The 17,383-nt window shown below is 54.7% G+C and overlaps 6 protein-coding genes across 6 annotated transcripts; 3 read left to right on the top strand and 3 right to left on the bottom strand.

The window, feature by feature from the left end:
• Nucleotides 1-816: 816 nt before the first annotated feature.
• Nucleotides 817-1,413, top strand: J7T54_006631 (putative mitochondrial outer membrane protein-like protein; the record flags this gene model as incomplete). The annotated part of the gene is made up of 2 exons (XM_051503084.1): nucleotides 817-1,183; nucleotides 1,247-1,413. 2 exons carry the CDS (start codon nucleotides 817-819, stop codon nucleotides 1,411-1,413), a joined length of 534 nt encoding a protein of 177 aa, XP_051365442.1.
• A 100-nt stretch (nucleotides 1,414-1,513) lies between these two features.
• Nucleotides 1,514-4,672, bottom strand: J7T54_006630 (calcium permeable stress-gated cation channel; the record flags this gene model as incomplete). Its single annotated transcript, XM_051503083.1, has 2 exons — nucleotides 1,514-4,331; nucleotides 4,389-4,672. The coding sequence occupies 2 exons, from the start codon at nucleotides 4,670-4,672 to the stop codon at nucleotides 1,514-1,516; spliced, it is 3,102 nt and encodes a 1,033-aa protein (XP_051365441.1).
• A 1,476-nt stretch (nucleotides 4,673-6,148) lies between these two features.
• On the bottom strand, nucleotides 6,149-7,031 carry J7T54_006629 (L-xylulose reductase; the record flags this gene model as incomplete). The annotated part of the gene is made up of 2 exons (XM_051503082.1): nucleotides 6,149-6,629; nucleotides 6,712-7,031. The coding sequence occupies 2 exons, from the start codon at nucleotides 7,029-7,031 to the stop codon at nucleotides 6,149-6,151; spliced, it is 801 nt and encodes a 266-aa protein (XP_051365440.1).
• Nucleotides 7,032-11,328: 4,297 nt separating this feature from the next.
• J7T54_006628 (Flavohemoprotein-like protein) lies at nucleotides 11,329-12,597 on the top strand (the record flags this gene model as incomplete). The annotated part of the gene is made up of 1 exon (XM_051503080.1): nucleotides 11,329-12,597. The coding sequence occupies one exon, from the start codon at nucleotides 11,329-11,331 to the stop codon at nucleotides 12,595-12,597; it is 1,269 nt and encodes a 422-aa protein (XP_051365439.1).
• Nucleotides 12,598-13,352: 755 nt separating this feature from the next.
• Nucleotides 13,353-13,901, bottom strand: J7T54_006627 (uncharacterized protein; the record flags this gene model as incomplete). Its single annotated transcript, XM_051503079.1, has 1 exon — nucleotides 13,353-13,901. One exon carries the CDS (start codon nucleotides 13,899-13,901, stop codon nucleotides 13,353-13,355), a length of 549 nt encoding a protein of 182 aa, XP_051365438.1.
• Nucleotides 13,902-15,830: 1,929 nt separating this feature from the next.
• On the top strand, nucleotides 15,831-16,812 carry J7T54_006626 (uncharacterized protein; the record flags this gene model as incomplete). The annotated part of the gene is made up of 3 exons (XM_051503078.1): nucleotides 15,831-15,854; nucleotides 16,268-16,634; nucleotides 16,727-16,812. The coding sequence occupies 3 exons, from the start codon at nucleotides 15,831-15,833 to the stop codon at nucleotides 16,810-16,812; spliced, it is 477 nt and encodes a 158-aa protein (XP_051365437.1).
• Between the last annotated feature and the right edge of the window lie 571 nt (nucleotides 16,813-17,383).

Here is a 17,383-nt window from a genome sequence, read left to right as displayed (position 1 = left end):
GATCTACATGGGAAATACCTGAATGAAGTATTCTCCCGAGCTGTGCAGTGGATTCGAGAAAGGGGGGGTTAGGGCAAGGTGGTGAGAGTGACTCTTGAGCCGACCTTCCTTTGGCTGAAAGCTGCGCCAGCTGTTGGTAATGCCACAGCGACGTGGTCGCGTGCATCTTCAATGAAGTTTATCTACAAAGTTCGTGTTCGTTTAGCTTGGTCAGTTCACGATTACGGGGTGAATCAAGTATGCGTTGTTGTACGTATCCAACATGTGCTGCGCGGAATGGGTGACTACGCGGACGTGCGATGTCACGGGGGGAAGAGACCTGCAAGATACACACATGCAGAGATAAGGGGCTTGCGCGAGGTTGTGCCCAACAACAAGTCAGCAAAGTTGACATTGTCAATTCAGGAGCTCCAGTTCCGCTGACAATCACAGCAGCAAGAAGTTGGGTCCATTCTGGCATCTCTCCAAGGGTCCAAAGCTCGCGAAGCAGGCTCAAGATGACGAGGCGTGAGTGGCCATCAATCACTATGGCGATTTGTGAAATACTGCGTAGGTAGGTCATGTCCATTGAGTATATTTTTATTCTCGTCGTACAAACCAAGCCGTCGCGTCGGTCGGGACAATTGTCACTGAATCCCGCCGTAACTACCGAGACGGCTCGGATGCTGTTTGTATCGAACAACATTGAAGACTGAAGCATATCTCACCAGCATCCAACTATTTAAACTCTTGAACAAGTCCATTCTTTTGTTTGCAATGCTGTGATTCAATCCTCGAGATCACATTCATATTCATATCACCAGACCGTTGATCACAATGTCGCTGTTCGCAATGAGCCTCCTCCAAGTATTATGCTCACCCGCAGTCCATCTACTAAGCTTTGCTGGGCTTTTTGGCACGCAGCTCTACCAGTCCTTCATCGTCACAAAGGTGTGTTACACCTCATTGCCCAGCGATGCCTTTATCCGGCTCCAGCGCAGGATCTTCCCAATATATTTCCGGATGCAGAGTGTCCTGTGGCTCGTCACGGCGCTGTCATTCCCGCCGACCGGACCCTGGTCGCTGGTCCAGGGTGGTGCAGCTGACTGGGCTTCATTCGCCATCGGGGGCCTCTGCGCAGTGCTCAACCTGCTCTTGTTTGGGCCAAACACGATGCGTGCCATGCTTGCGAGGCGCGAGCTCGGTAAGTCGCCCTGCAGGCGGAGGCTCTCTGATCTTTATGTAGGCTAACCAGGGAAATGTACAGGAATGGCGGTCCGAGGGAACGAGGAGAATGGCGAGACGGACGTCGATTTGGCTGCGGCGAAGCGGAGATTTTCCAAGAATCATGCAGCCTCGATACACCTCAACTTGCTCTGCATCATTGCCTTGTCCTGGCATGGCTGGCGGCTAGCAGGCCGCATGGCTTTCTGACAGGTCTTCGATGCCAGTGTTGTACGCAGTATCTATTATGCATTATGGTTCATCATTGTATGCGTCCACGGTATATGTAACAAAATGCTGATTACACGGCTCATAAAATGAGACGAGGCTGCCAGAACGGTGCCTTCTCGACCTCGACGCGCACGCGTCCTCCTCCCTCCAGGCGCGCACCCTTGTCCGAGATGGGCGTCGACTTTCGCGTGTGCGCCACTTCCTGTCGACTGACACACGCATCGTCCTCGGGAATCCACAGTATTGGCTTGGGTGTCCACATCTCCGGCGGATGGTATGATCGCCGGGGGTCGTCTCCGGCATCCGGCAGCTCCTGGGGCAGTGTGAGGAGGTGCTTGCGGATCGCAATAAAGTCCTCGTGAATGTGCGGGTTCAGCCACCGCGTGACAATATTGGGTTTCGCGTCGGGGTCCCGCTCAAGGTTGATCCCCATCGACTGGGCCTCCTGTTTGAGTTTGAAATTGGTGTAGTTCTTGAGAAACGTGCCCACGGTGTCGCGAACGGTGCGTGAGCCTTCCATCGCCCTGGTCCCCGACGTCTCGTGCACCTCGCCATCGTCGCTGTGGCCGGCCAGGTCTTCGTCCTCGTCGCCGAAATGCTCGTCCTCGTCAAAGTAGCTGGCTGCTGCGCCGTTCACGCCAACCGAGGTGTCTTCTCGCTGCGCACGTGCTGCCTCGGCCTTTTGTCTCTCCTCTTCCTGGATCTCCTCTTCCAGCTTCAACGTCTGGGGCAGATTCTGCAGCAGAGGAGAGATGGCCTGGTTGATCGAGAGGTGTATGAGCCCCGTCAGGACAAGCAGCAGCGCCATCAAGACACCGGGCCCCGTGGCCGAATTGAGGAAGAACATGCCAGTGAGGCACAATTCGGCGAGGTACAGCCCCACGACAAGGTGGTTCAGAGCACGGGGATAGTAAAGCCCCTTGCTGTCAAGATCCGAGTCCAAGACGTAGATGAGATTGTACCGCCAGACAATGTAGTTGAATGCCATCCCCAGGCCGGCGAATGCGAGGATCACGGGCGCGATGCAGGCGTACGCCATCGCAATGACGCCCAGGTTGGTAAAGACGGGGTAATCGCGGCCCCACGCGGTGCGGCGCATGCTGTGCCAGAGCCGGTAGTGGGAGCGTGGGATCTGCGCAATGCGCCCCAGGATCCCATGGCGGAGGAGGTCAATGGGCTGGAGGATGGACGTGCCGGCGTTGGCGAGACACTGGATGAGGATGTACGAGATGTAAAAGTTGGACGCCATCGGGAGATTCTCTGCCAGCACGTCCTTGGCGTCCAAGGGGTTTTTCAGAATGTCAAAGAACGCTGCCGAGGCCGCCGACGTGAGGGTGGTCACCAGGAAGACCTGCACGACCTGGAAGGCAAAGTAGGAGGTCTGGGTGAACAGCTCGACCATGTTCGAGGTGGGCACGGCGGCGGCGCGGGCGCAGGCGCGCAGTATGCCTGGCACGAGGGCCATGAACATGGACAAGATGAGAGCCGGTGCGAAACCGGTCAGCAAGCCCAAGATGGGCCCCGGAAGCTTCATGATCCAGCCAAGCCACGGAGCCATCTTGGTCAGTGTCTGCACGTTCGAGATGACACCCACAAACGCGGAGGGGATGGACCAGAAGATGATGCCCGCAACGATCAGGCCCATGATTACGAAGCGGCGAATGATACGCGACCACCAAGGCATCCTTAGCACGTCCCAAACAATTTCGTCCGGTCGTACGCCCAGTAGGCGCGGTGCCATGTGCAGTGGCAGTTGATGGGCCAGCGACTGGTGGGCAGCTTGCGCGGCTTCTTGGGTGTCAAACTCGATGAAGGCAGCAGACATCATGTCGCTGGCCTCACAGTTGGGGCCGCGCAGACGCTTCCTGATCTGCGCAACGTCCCGGTTCAGCTCGATCAAGCGTCGCCGTGTCCAGCGGATGGTGTCGATCCGACGGAAATAGTTGCCAATGGGGCGGTGGTAGGGACGCGCCTCGGCTGGCAAGTACTGGGCAGCGACCGATCCGCGCACATCTGACATGTTCGGGTTCAGGCCGTAGGGGTGCGTGTACCGAGCCTCGTCATTGTCTTCAGCCTTGGTGTCCGCATTCGTGTCTGCGTCAGTCACAACACCTTGGAGCGTGTGCAGGCCCGAGTTCCCGCCCGCTGAGCTCTCTTCGATCGCATGATCCGTGTCTGCGCTTGGTCTCACTTCCTCGTTGGAAAGCTGCGGGTTGGACTTTCCTTCCTCCTTTGCGCCTCGCGCTGTTTCCGTGGCCCAGACTTTCTCGTCGGCTGATCTGGGGTTCTTTCGGAGTTGCTTGTCACGTACGGCGTTCGCTTTTCGTATGAGGGTGATCTCGGCCTTTTCCAGCCGCATGGCAGTCTGCTCTCGCTCCTTCAGGAGGTTCACGAGATGCTTGGACGTTCGAGGAAGCCAGATGCGCTTCACCGAGTCGCCGTACAGCTTCCGCAGCCTCGCCTCGTCGAGATAGCGCTGGGGCACGCTGGTGAAGAGGACGGTCCGGGACGACAGGCGTTGGGAGTAGTATGGCGAGGAAAGATAGGCTTGACGCATGTTGATGTAGTAAATGTTCTCGCGGGCGACCGTGAAGAGAACGAAGCCAAAGAGCAGCCATGCCACCAGCACATTGGCGTACAACCGGCTCGGATTGTCGACGTTACCAATCGTCAGCTTCTCTAGCTCGACCTTGCCCCGGCCGCCCGTGGCGTGAAGGGGTAACAAGATGGGCCAGCCGATCAGACAGCCTGCGAAGCAGATGTTGCGCAGCACCTTGAGGAACCGCAGGAAGAAGAAGCCGTCAAGCGAGCCATGGTTGAGGACGAAGGTGTCGGGCGTCTTGAAGAAGGGGATGATCCAGTTGAACCAGCCGCCTGGCAAGGCGGGCGTGGGCGCCCTGCGAATTGGTCAGTCAAAACCGGCAGCACAACACAACCATCCAGGCACGACCTACTCAGGCGCTCGCAGCGCGGCGAATGTCCGAGGAGAGTAGACTCGTCGCAGACGTCGGCGACCAATAATGAATATGGTCAAGCATACGGCGACGTAGATAATGACGGGCACAAATGTCGAGCCCAGTTTGGACAGCGACGCGCCCTTGTTGCCGTTGGCCGCGCTGAGTGTGCCCTTGTCCTCCGATCCTTCCCTCCCCGAGCCCACCCGAGGGTCATCCTGCTGCGTGATGCTGTCGATCCAGCTTTGCAGGCTTCGTGCGGCGAGTGCTTTGGTGGATGCCATGGCAGGCGCCTACAGATGCGAGCAGCGACTGGAGGGACGGCGTCGAGTCAACGTCGTGGCATATTTAGGTGGTCGGCAGCGCGTTCGCTTGTGTTCTCGAGGCTGTTGGTCGCGGGTGGGCGACGTGATGATTGAAGGGCTCTGCATGCTGTCCGAGGGCTGGAATGGTCATCTTCTATGCGGGATGCCGATCCAAAAAGCAACGGTACACCTATCATACAGGGCCTGCTGCGCCCTTGATTGACGTGCTCATCAAATTAACGGCTTGCGGGGATTCCGCCGGCCTCCACCAGACAAACCGACCACTCATGCCATACCAGCATTTTTCAGCTCGTCCGGGGCAGCCTGATAGACCATTCAATGACCTGGCTCGGAATAGTCCCCTGTTCTTTTCATCTTGCCAAGACCAGGGCGCCGTCAATCTTGTGCCTAATGATCTCAATCCATTGAATTGGTGCGCGAGGTGCACGCTTGCGCTCCACGATCGCGTCAAGGTCAAGTCTGAGCCCGAGCTTTAGCTCCGTGCACGTTGAGCGCGGCTAGCCTTATACAGCGGGGATCATCGGTGTTCCTGGACTAAGAACGGGCCCCCTATTTGTCGGTTGTCCGTATCCGTAGGGGTAATTGTGACAGCCTTGACGATGCCTCGTGATCATCTCGCGAAGCACTGAAGCAGGGCCGCCACTGCCAGAAGCCCAGACGCAGGGCAAAAAGTACCAGGCCACCGGACAGGGTTCCTCAATGACGCTCGAGACCCAGAGCTGTCAGAGTTGGACTTGTGTGTGAAGTGAATCATCAATCAGGAGGACCCTCCCATCCCGATTCCCGAGGCTGCGGCGCTCTGGGGGTGTTCCGCTCTCTTTCAGTCCTGCAAGACAAAACATGGGCATCCAGTGCGAAACCCGAACTGCGAACAAGTCCAGCCTGCTCCGTCATGGGGCCTTGGATACGCTACCATGTCTCAGATGGCGAGTCTGCCGCAGACCTTTCATCCTCCAACTGACGGTTCGGGTGCGTTCCTTCACCTGCCAAGGCTTCCAGTATGCTATCCGCCAGCACACAGCATCGCGAGCGCCCGAGCGAGCAACCTAGCTCCCGAGCGAGTGTGCGCCTTGTCCAAGATGGCCACCTGTCCGTCGGCCCCTTCAACTCTTTCGCCCGCCTCCTCTCCGCATGTTGGCGCGTGTCGAGGAAGTCTGTTGCACAATAGACTGTACGTTTCACACAAGGGAGCGCCATGCACGGAGCCGCATCGTCGGCCAGAAAGACCCAATCGTGGACGAGACGCAGTCTGTGAAGTATCGTTACGCTCGTCGGCTTGACCTGGCTACAAACGCGAGGCTGATGCCAACCTTAAAGGTCACCACTCATCACTTGGTCACGCAGCACTGTGGGGTGCCTTTGAAGGTACGAGGTTTGTTTGTTTCATTACTCCTTACTCATTATTTTTGCTTCACTACTCCCAAGCGCACACATCTATCGGCAGGTGTAGCCGCCGTCAATGACGATATCGGCACCGGTGGTGTAGGTAGACGCGTCGGAGACGAGGTAGACGTAGGCGCCCTTGAGCTCCTTGGCGTCACCGTTGCGGCCGAGGGGAATCATGCTCTTCCAGAGCTCCTGAGTCTTCTGGTCTACAAAGTCGGACAGACCGGTGTCGATGTAGCCGGGCGAGATGGAGTTGACGCGGGCAAAGTCGCGCCACTCGTTGGCGAGGGAGCGGGCCATGTGGATGCAGCCAGCCTTTGCGACGTTGTACGAGGTCTGCTCCTGGGGGTAGTTGGCAATGTGGCCGGACATGGAGGCGGTGATGACGAAGGAGCCGGAGCCCTGCTTCCTGAAGTGCGCGCCGACGGCCTTGGCGCAGTAGGCGGTCCCGTTGAGGTCGATCTGGATGACCTTGTCCCAGGCCTCGGCGGAGCCGTCGATGACGCCCGCGTCGGCGGTGGCGCCAGCACTGTGTCCGTCGTTAGCACCTTGCGGACTGGGCATGCTCTCGGAAACCCTGCGAGGAGTGAGAGGAGTTGCAGGTGACCTACTTGGCGATGAAGGCATCGATCTTGCCAAAGTCCTTGACGACGTCGTTCACAAACTCCTCGACGGCGGGGTAGCTGGTGACGTTGAGCTTGTAGGCCTTGACCTTGACGCCGTAGTCGCGGGTCAGCTCCTCGACGTTCTTCTCGGCGCCCTCCTTGCGGGAGGAGTAGGTGATGGCCAGGTCGGCGCCCATCTCGGCGCAGCCGCGGGCGGCCTCGATGCCCATGCCACGGGGGCCGGACGCGCCGGTGACAACGACGACCTTGCCCTTGAGGCTGAAGAGGTCGGTGAGACGCTCGGCTTTGGGAATAGAGACAGGCATGATGGGCTGGTTCTGGTTTCTTGCTGGGGAGGCGATGAAGATGGGAGATGGATGGATGGATGGATGGATGGATGGATGGGTGGGTGGGTGGTAAAGGCAGGCAGACCGACGGTCGAAGTTGGGGAAGGAGCTGTCTTAAGAAGGAACGATGGCAGAAGTAGGCAGAAGAAGAGGGGTAAGAGTGCTAAGGGAAAGCAGGCACGGGTACATGGCTCAAGGTTCACGCATAGCTAGAAATCAAGGGACACTACGCGGCGACGTTGGACGTAGAGCCACTGGTTGACTGATCGATCGCTGCATCGCTCGGGCCATCCGCGATCTCAGTGCCGGCCGGTTCACGGCCCAATAACACGCCTAGAGAAGAGGCGGTTTTGCTGTCTCACCGCTGGCCGGTGGCGCAAGTCTCCAGTCTCCTGGCTGGGCCCAACTCATATCTTTCCGTCCTCCGACACATCTGTCACACAATACTGCATAGCTGTCGGCTTGTGATACTCGAGCGCTGGCGTGGAAGCTCGACGCGACAGGCCCGCCACATTGATGTCACGGTCACACTGCGGGGCTGCTGCTTCTCTGGCTTCCAAGCCCATTTGCTAGCCCAAGAAGGGCGCTAATTAGTGGGGTGGAAGCTTTGTTCGCATCTCTCCGTTTGTCTCTTTGAATCGTGGCTCAAGGCTTGATCAAGCTGAATTCAGTCATTGTCAACTGAGGGCTGACAAGCGGATTGTACAATTAGCATCCTGACTAAGGAGATGCTCAGCAATTGCGTTTGCCAATCGCCAATTGCCCATGGGCCATCAAAATTTCTCGATGACGCTAGGTCCCATCACTGACCTCATAGCCACTTGACGTCGACATCGCGAGGTGGGGCTGGCTGGCCAGGCCCATGGAGGGGCAGCGGCCAGCCGCCAAGCCAAGCCTGCAGAAGCCGGAACGCCTGGAACATACGAGGGGCAGACGGGAATCTGCGTCAGGTACAAGTACTCCGTAGTACGGGTACAAGTAGAACAGCGCAGATAATTGACACAGCGGAGGGCTGGGTGTGAAAAATCCAGCATTGGCGGAATAGGAACTGAGAAGTTTGAGACATGTGTCAGCATGAAAGCGATATTTTCTGTTTCGGATGGGATTACAACTCAGTCTCGCGAGATTGTCTGCGAGTATCCGTATACTTGTGTCCAACAGGCCCCTCGACACGGCGGCCAGCCTCACAAGTCACAACTTCAGCTCGATGCAGCTACGCATAATTTGCTGCAGGGTCGCGTCAGTCATGCCGTGGATTGTTTCTCCCATGGAATTGGATGTGTCCGCGGAGCTATTCACCGCACTTTTGAGCATGGCGAAATCAACAGTTGCGGCTTGACGGACTGCGCTCAACGCCGTGTTCAGCCTCGAATCGTACCAAAAGCGGACGGGGGCGGGCACTGCGCAAACCGCATTTCCGCTCTTTACGTGTTGCCAAAACGCTGAGCGGAAAATCTGCTTGCCTGCCTTATATAGGAGCTGAGTTATGACTATCGAGATGCAGGAGCGCCCTCAAACATAAGGTCGTCTAGTAGTTCAAAATCATGCACCATAGGGTAGTCTGGATTCGAGCCTCGGTTCAGTATTTGATGACAGCGATGCTAGGTATCGTCCAGCCTGGCCAACACTGAACAAACCTGGTTTGAAAGCTGGCACCTCCGTGTTCTAGCTTCAAAGGAAGCTAATAAATTCATTAGACAGGCAACATTGTTCTGCGGTCGTGCATGGTTGGAACGGAAACGATATGTCTCCGGGTCCGTCGCAGGGATACTCAATGGGATCAGGTACAACAAAACGCTACAAGTATGCCGAAACGCCTGCCATGTGTTATGGTCGTCATCCAAATATCATCTGCGTCATATGCAACGGCGTCTTGATAGGGGTGCGCATTGAACCACGTCTCAGCAGATTCCTTTTCCGCGTGCCTGTTATAGAACTCGTCTAACAAGTGATTTAGATCTAAGGAACGGTTAGGCTCACACTTCACCGAGAGAGATTTCTAAAAGGATGCTAACCTGCAAGCGGCATCCCTCGTGCAGTTTGGAGGGAGAATTGCGATATTTAATCATCGAAGAGAATCAAATCGCTGGGGATCGGCGTTCCTTTTGGTTGCCTGAGTTAGCTCCCTAGGAAGCCTGTGGTCGGATGACGGCTTAGAGTCCATACCTCGAGGAATAGTGTAGATGAATGGTACCTAGACTTGCTTGCCCTCCTCCTCACGATGGAGGTTTTCATCAAAGAATCTACGCGCGAGCTCCTGCATCATGAACGTGTTTGGAAACATGACAACTCCGTTTGAAACTAAAGCCGCTCAGCACATATGTCGTCTGTCCGTCGAGCTTGCGTATCTTACCCGATGTGCTCTTCACACCTGGATATACCAAACCATGTTGTCCCACAGTTACGCCTTGTTCGTACAAACTGTCCGGTCCGTCGTCAACCTCACGGTGATCGAATAGGCTCGAGCTGCGGCGCGGGGAGAAGTAGTGCAAGGCTGCAGGGATGAAGAATAAACAGCTTTCACGGAGAACAATTGCCGTGAGAGCAGGCGTGATTGTTGATGCACGATGAACGGGCGACGCAAGCTACTATCATGGCGAAAGGGCGATGCGGTACCATTGAGATTTACGAGCAACTTTCGTATTTGGGCGGGAAACAGTGCTTTAGAAGGCCTAGACTGGATGTCGCACGTGGTCATGTATCTATGAATTGATGGTCGCCAGGGACCAGGGTCGGTGCAAAACTGCACGTTGAAGCATGAGGCCCACACTTTGCGGTTGGTTTGCTGTATGTGATACTATTTGACAGAACGCCGGATTCCCTAGATTGAGACTCTCCGCAAATATCCATTCCTCAGTCATACATGAATAAACACGACCAAAACACCTCATGGACCCATACGCCACCACGCGTCAAGATGCCCACGACCAAGTTGAGCGCGGTGTTCAGGAGGTTTCTCAAGATGTTTCGAGTCAACAATGGGAACAAGTTACATTGCGGGCCTGGACACCAAGGCGACATGTGTATGATATATCTCCGATAAATGGGTTTGTCCAGTCAAAAGCCACGGATCCTACGAGTTGTGAGGGTGAGAGCTTGAAAAACACGTTGCAGTGTTCACTCGAACCTGATCTTGTAGCAGCTCCAAAGGTGCGTCAATGCGGCGTTAGAGCTCGACGAAAAGATCGTTCGTTTCCTGATAGCTCATGCGAGGGCTTTTACAAGGGAGGAGTGGATGGAAATGGACCAGAAAGCGACTGATAGCTTGTAGACTTGAGATGAATGACAATGACCCAGGACAAGCGCTAGTGGTGTCGCACTATATACGTATATCGGAAGCAAAATGCTGAACATCCGGGAATCCTACTGTCCATACTAGGGCTTTTCAGACAGTGCATCCCATGCTGCGGTACGAGAGAAATACCGACGTTATAAGTTACGTATACGAACGCTAGCATATCTAACAAAGTACGTACAACCACAATAGAATGCGCGTGGAGGAACACGTCCTGGGACACTCATAGCGGTACACAATGGGGTGGAGGGTCAAAAATCAGTTCCTGTACCGGCAAGTTTGAAAAGCAACAGAAATTATGCATTGCTCCTCCTCGTCTGATAATCGTGGCATGTTGTGGGCTTTCTGGCGAGATGACGGCAGCCCAGCACACAGGGACTTCCACGTGGGCCCGGCATGTCCCGAGTATTAAGTGGAGCTTCCGGACCCGAGCCGGATGCCGGAAGGACGGAGATCCGCCGGTCTGGTTTTGGACGCCTTTATTGTGTTTGAGTCTTTGACCAAGACTGAGCAGTATTCCAACCACAGAAAATACGGTACGTAGCGAGCTTACTAGACGATCAGCAATCACCCAAATTCTGGAGTATATCTGATCGGACGTTTCCAGTAACTAAGCCAACAGGAAATCCCTAATCCCCAGTTTCTCCTAGAATTGACGCATTCCGCGGAGATGCACATGTAGCTTGTCATCCGACGTCAAAACTTTGCACCGACCACAGTTATTGTTTCCCAAAAATGCGCGACCGCCTTGTCTCCGGAACAAAACGGGTGCTCCACGCAAATGGCATTGATTTTTTTTTGTAATAATCGTCTGATTCCCGCAATAGCCTGAATGCGCGCGCAGGAGCGCCAGGCGGCCTCTCAGATTGCTGCTATTACAAAAGGTAGTCAGCGGTCGCATTGTGGCATATATATATATCCAACAAAATAGAAGAATCGATTCATTCAAGACACATACAGACTATTCATCACATCACCGTCATGGCACTTACACCACGTCAAGTCGAGATTGTCAAATCGACGGTCCCCATCATCAAAGAGCATGGCACCACCGTCACAAAAACCTTCTACCACAACATGCTCAAGGCCCACCCGGAGCTCTTGAACTACTTTTCTCTCCGCAATCAACAGACTGGCGACCAGCAGGCCGCCCTCGCCAAGTCCGTCCTTGCCTACGCCACCTACATTGACGACCTGGGCAAGCTGTCCCATGCCGTTGAGCGCATAGCCCACAAGCACGCGTCGCTCTACGTCAAGGCCGAGCAGTACGATGTCGTGGGCGAGTATTTGATAGGGGCCTTTGGGGAGGTCCTGGGCGACGGGCTGACGCCTGAGGTGAAGGAGGCCTGGGTCGCGGCGTACGCCCAGCTCGCAGGTGTGTTCATTCAGAAAGAGCAGGCGCTGTACGATGAGGTGAGCGCATGGAAAGACTGGCGCAAGTTTCGGATTGCCGCCAAGGAACCGGAGAATCAGAGCGTGGTGAACTTGTACCTGGAGCCCGTTGACGGCCAGGGACTGCCGACATACCTGGCTGGTCAGTATGTCAGCCTGCGCGTCCCGATCCCTGAACTCGAGGGGCTGTATCAGAACCGTCAGTTCAGTCTAAGCGAGGCACCAGTTGAGAAGCCCAGTCGATACCGCATCAGCGTCAAGAGGGAGGCGACCAACGCGGGCTCGGTGGAGGACTTGCGCCAGGGCAAGGTCCTAGGGCTCATCTCGAATATCTTGCATGACAAGTACCATGTTGGGGATGAGGTGCAGCTGAGCGCGCCAAGGGGCGAGTTCTTTGTGGGGAAGAAGGGTCTCACGGAGTCACAGAAGCCTCTGGTGCTGCTCTCTGCTGGGGTCGGTGCTTCCGCTCTCATCGCTATCCTCGACGCTGTTCTCGCATCTACCTCTGCTACTCGCCCCATTCAATGGGTCCATACGGCTCGACACACTAGCAACACCTGCTACACGCAGCATGTCCGAGAGCAGGCCGCCAAGCACAACAACCTGAAGGCCAAGATCTTCGTCAAGGAGACCCGTCCCGAGGACGGCATCGGCAACGAGTACGATGTTCTTGGTAGGATGACGACGGATGTGCTTGCGAAAGAGGTCGAGCTACCCTTTGATGTCGAGGAGGCAGAGTACTACGCGTGCGGTCCGGAGGAGTGGATGGTCGAGCTGAGAAGCTTCCTGGAGAGCCGTGGCGTCAAGCGGGACAGGGTACACCTTGAGCTGTTCAAGACAGGCGATGTTGACCAGTAGAATTTGCTTTCCCATAGACGTGGACGAGGAACATTCTCCGCTCATGCCACTATACACTATGTATCATGGACTAGCAACAGATAGATACCCTTTACACTCTACAATACGAAATACCAAGCAGCGCCATTGATACGAAATCTTTCTGTCTCTGCTACCCTGGTGTCAGCGACGCCGTGGCGGTTGCGTGTGACTCAATGCGGCGCACGTCATCTGCAGGACATCGAAACCTGTCCACGTGCATGAAGGCGGACTGGTATTATGAATGTGAAGCTTTGGCTTGTATCCATACCCAAATGAATGAATACGGCGCACGGGTATACGTAGCCGTCATAAAAGACACGCTCGTCGTGAATATCGGACAGGCGTTTGAAGTGGCCATAAATGGGTGTGCAAGGCGACGACGCATCGGGTGCTCGGGGGACCTCAAAAGAGATACAGCATGCCGTTCTTCCAGGGTGTCAAAAGCGATCTCACCAAAGAAGACGCCTTAGGAGAATTTCGGGGACATTTGTCTAGTTACCACGAGAATGTTTATGAGTCGGATGAGGGGCAAATCTTGACTCGACTTTCTTGAAGGGGAAGTACGATACTTGGGGCGAGAGCCAGCTGCGGACCAATCCAGGAGTCATCGAGATGTCGCGGTCAGATTCCACCGTGACGTGTATGTAAAGTACATCAGTGATGATTAGAAAGTCATTTGACGTGAAAAAAAATGTCAATAATTCGCCGTCGACGGCACGTTCATTGCGATACCTTTAATCAAAGCACGTGGTCTTCACGCCGTTTAGAATCTCCTGCTCACTCACCTCGCCCCTGGCCTTCTCGAACCTGTTCACGCCAGCCTTGACACACGCATGCACCCACTCCCCGGTCGTGATTCCCTCTGCGAGCTGACTGTTCTCATCAGGATTGTATCCCAGCCTCCAAAGCACAGGGCTGTCCACAGGCTTCAGCTCCAGGCTATCTTCCGGACGCACAAAGCACAAGACCCCCAGACGGTCAATGCCAGCATGATCCGGCGGAGGCGCCATCACACGATGGATGTTGCCTTTGGGGAAACCATTAGTCAGGAACTGGAGGGCATCCGCCACGTTGACCGGGATACTCCCGTCGTGGGGCTTCACCCACTTTCGCCCGCCGTCTTGGCCACGAACTTGCAACGCCGCGACATTTTGACGGAAGGGCAGCGTCAGGCTTCCAAAATCCGTGTGGCCCTTGAACCAGAAATTGTCCAGGTTCGCGTTGGTGTCGGCGTCGCGCGCGCGGTACTTCAAATACATGTAGCGCAGGTGACAGTGGGACATGACGTCTTCGTACCGATGACGCTTAGCAAAGTAGACTTATGGCAGCTCGACGACGATGGCAAGATTTTGACGCTCAAGCGCGGGTAAGAACTTGAGGATATTGTAGATCTCGGTGATGTCAGAGATACCAGAGCAGACCTCCTGCGTCGATCCTTAGTCAAATACTTTGTGATTGTCCTTGGACCTAGCTTGGGGTCTTATACGCAGATTCAATAGCTTATAGTGATTGTATGCACCGTTGTGGAGGTCGGCCCTGTACTTGAGCTTCCGTCAACGGGCAGCTCAAAGGGGGATTGGCCAGTGTCGAATTGGCGGTCGACTAGGGCCTTACGAGAGGCCAAAGTTGACAATGGAGAAGAATACAGTTGTCTTCAAGACCTCAAAGAGCTGCTCTGCCAGGGCCTCCTTGCATCCTCGCTGGTCGAACTTGGAGAGATCGAGCGTGACTAAACCAGCCCATTCGACTGGGTTTCTCAGTCATCAACTGGATATTCTGATAAGTATTCACTTACGCTCATGCGTGATTACAGCCACCTGCTTGTAATTGGCAGAGCTGCAGGGGCGCTTGGTACATGTGCGCTTGGCTGTTGTTGAACGGCAGCAGCTATCTTGATGATTAGACTACTGTTCTCAAGGGTTTGGGCTTGCAGGATGGGCTATCCGACAGTCAAAACCGGCTTCATCGCTTCTTTCAAATTAGCCTGCATCAGCCTCTTTCCATATGCATGCATGACATGCGAGATTGCATTCAATGTTCTCTTGGACCTCGAGTGGGGGACCCTGAAGTTCGTCACCGGGCCCCGCAATTGTGTTCTCAACGAGGAGGTAACGTTCACAATACGTTGGCCTATCGTTCTCTGTAAATCACATGAAGCTGAAGATGGTGTGGTTTAAATGTGACGCAGACTGCGTGTGGCAGGGATTGGGTGAGGATGTATTCGAGAAAGGATACACTATCAGCGAGAACTAAAACGAGGCGCGCAAGACCAAGACGAGGGAACCTGCAAGATCTTGGAGAATGGATTATGGTATACTCTCCGAGATTCTGTCACTGTCCGTGTAGCAACCATGGCGCCTTGGATGTCACGTCTGCATCACCAGCGTAGCCGGAGCGGTGGAGTGAGAAGGCGAGACCTTGTATCTCATGATAGTAATCTCCATCATGCCAGGATTCACATTGACGATAACAACAATTCCTAACAAACAACCGGCATGTGTAATCGAGTAAAGGCTCGACAGCCTGGCTCAGCTCTGTTGTACACGTTCCCATAAACACATATCCTTAATGGCTATGGAGAAATCACCAACTTCCGGAGCCGACTCTGGTAGCAACGCGTCCAAGGAGGGGTCGCAGGTCTCTGGATCCGATCTCACGTATGCTCGGAGAAGCTAGGATGTGGAACAAAAACTCGAAGCGTCAGACGTTGACGGCTACGACGCGGAGCGCATGCGCGGTCGCGCACTGCTAACAGGAGAGTAAGAGAAGGCACTGATGAGACGTTTCGACCTGCAGATTATGCCTATTTTCTCTCTTCTATTCCTGATGGAGAATCTCAATTCAGAGAACATCTCCAACGCGAGGATCATGAATAGGGCCATGGACCGGAACATTATGATAGAGCTTGGCATGTCTTCTGACCAGTACAACCTGCCGAATGTCTCTATTATGTGATTTTGGCTCTTCAATAGGATACGCCGACATGATCATTCCAAGTCCCGTATATTGTGTTCGAAGCACCCTCCAACCGCTTCACGCCCAGCACCGGGCAATCCCGGATCATGCTCTCCTGTGGCGTCACTCTACTAGGTCACATACCTGTATCTCACAAGGAGGGCATCTACACGACTCGATTTCTTCTTGGCTTCTTTGAGGCTAGCATGTTTCCTAGCGTCATTTTGCAGATGACATACTAGCATAGGCCAGACGAAATGTCGAACGCCTGCCATACTTCTGTGAGTTGCGAACAGATTCCCGAGCCTCAAGAGCTAATCATGCCGCCGACGTCTTGCAAACTTGGCTGGAATATTTAGTTGGTATTCTGTTGTTTGCATTTAAACCGTGTCTGGCGTCCGTGAACTGTCTGGCTGGCAGTGGCTGTTCCTCACGGAGAGTCCCCTGACCATTTTACTCGGCATCGCGGTCAAGTTCCTGCTACCCACACAAGCACGCCTGCCTCCCAACGCCCCACGCGCGGCCGAGTCTAACTTCAACTTCTGCAAGATCATCGACACCCTCAAGGATAAGCGCCCCTGGCCCTTCACCCTCATCTGAATCACCTTCACGATCGGCACGTCGGGAGTCCGCTTCTACCAGCCCACCGTCATCGCCAACTTCTGTGGGATTCACGACAATTGCGCAAGCGCAGCTCCTGAACCTGCCCATCTCGGTGCTGAGTCGCTTGGCCATCGGCATCACAAGTTGGATGGCTGATAAGGGCCGTATCCCGCGGCCCCTATACCCGATGGGCGTCTTCATGGTTGTTATGGCCTTGTATGCCATCCTGGTCGCCTATCCGTTCAACGGCTTCGTGCACGCCGCCACCCTCATCGGCAATGCTTTCACGGCCTCCTTTTTCCCGCTCATGTGGCCGAGGCGGTTGCAGAAGACGGCATGCCCGACGGGCTCGGCGTTTAGCATTGGCATTATCAACAGCTATGTGCAAATTGGTAGTGCAATTGGGCCGCAGATATTTCGGCAGCAGTACGCACCACGGTACCGCGAGAACCTTGCGAGTGCCCTGGGCATGATGGGACTGTGCAACTTAATCATCCTGGCGACGTTTTGGGCGACAAAAAAGACAGAGGCAAACACGCGCCGCTTGAAGAGGTCGAGATGGTGGCTCAGAAAGATGGGCTGGAGGTGCTGGATGACGTTGTGGATCGGGACCTGGGCGAAAAGGGTGACTTTTGAGGCGTTCCTGAGCATAGTAAGAACATTTGAAAGGAGGCAGAGATGGAATAGCGTGTTAATTAGGGTTTGAGATGCATCAAGACGGGTTTACACGTAGGTAGTTACAGAGGAAGAACAGAACAGATCTGCAATCTACGGCTTGGAAAGAAGCAGCATGATATGAGTACATTGCGTTTCAGGAGGGGCTTCCTCTGAAGAGTTGGGTCGTCAACAATCGTGAATATCAAAAGCACATAAGCTGTATACACTGCGAATGGAAATACTGATCCACCCCTTATCTGATAGCTGTTCTCATCACGAGCGCCTAGGTGCAGAGCAGGCACCGGAGGGAGGAGGACTTGCCATGGGACATGGAGATATATACTCAACTTTGGCATAGTAAAAATCATAGTCATGAGCCCAACTGTGTATTAAAAAACTTTCAATGCCCCGAGAATGCGCATATATCACAGCATTGAAAACAAAGGTCTGCGAGCAGCTTGGTGCGCCGCGCGCCAAGGAAAGCCGGACCGGACCGGCGACGCACGAATCACGTCGCGGCACTCGACCCAAACGGGGAAATACCTGGAGG

This window comes from Emericellopsis cladophorae (genome assembly GCF_022114955.1).
Source record: "Emericellopsis cladophorae strain MUM 19.33 chromosome Unknown NODE_4_length_1054762_cov_117_872525, whole genome shotgun sequence".
Lineage (NCBI taxonomy): Eukaryota > Fungi > Ascomycota > Sordariomycetes > Hypocreales > Bionectriaceae > Emericellopsis > Emericellopsis cladophorae.
The sequence above is the reverse complement of the archived record's forward strand: the minus strand, read 5'-3'. Positions and strand labels throughout refer to the sequence as shown.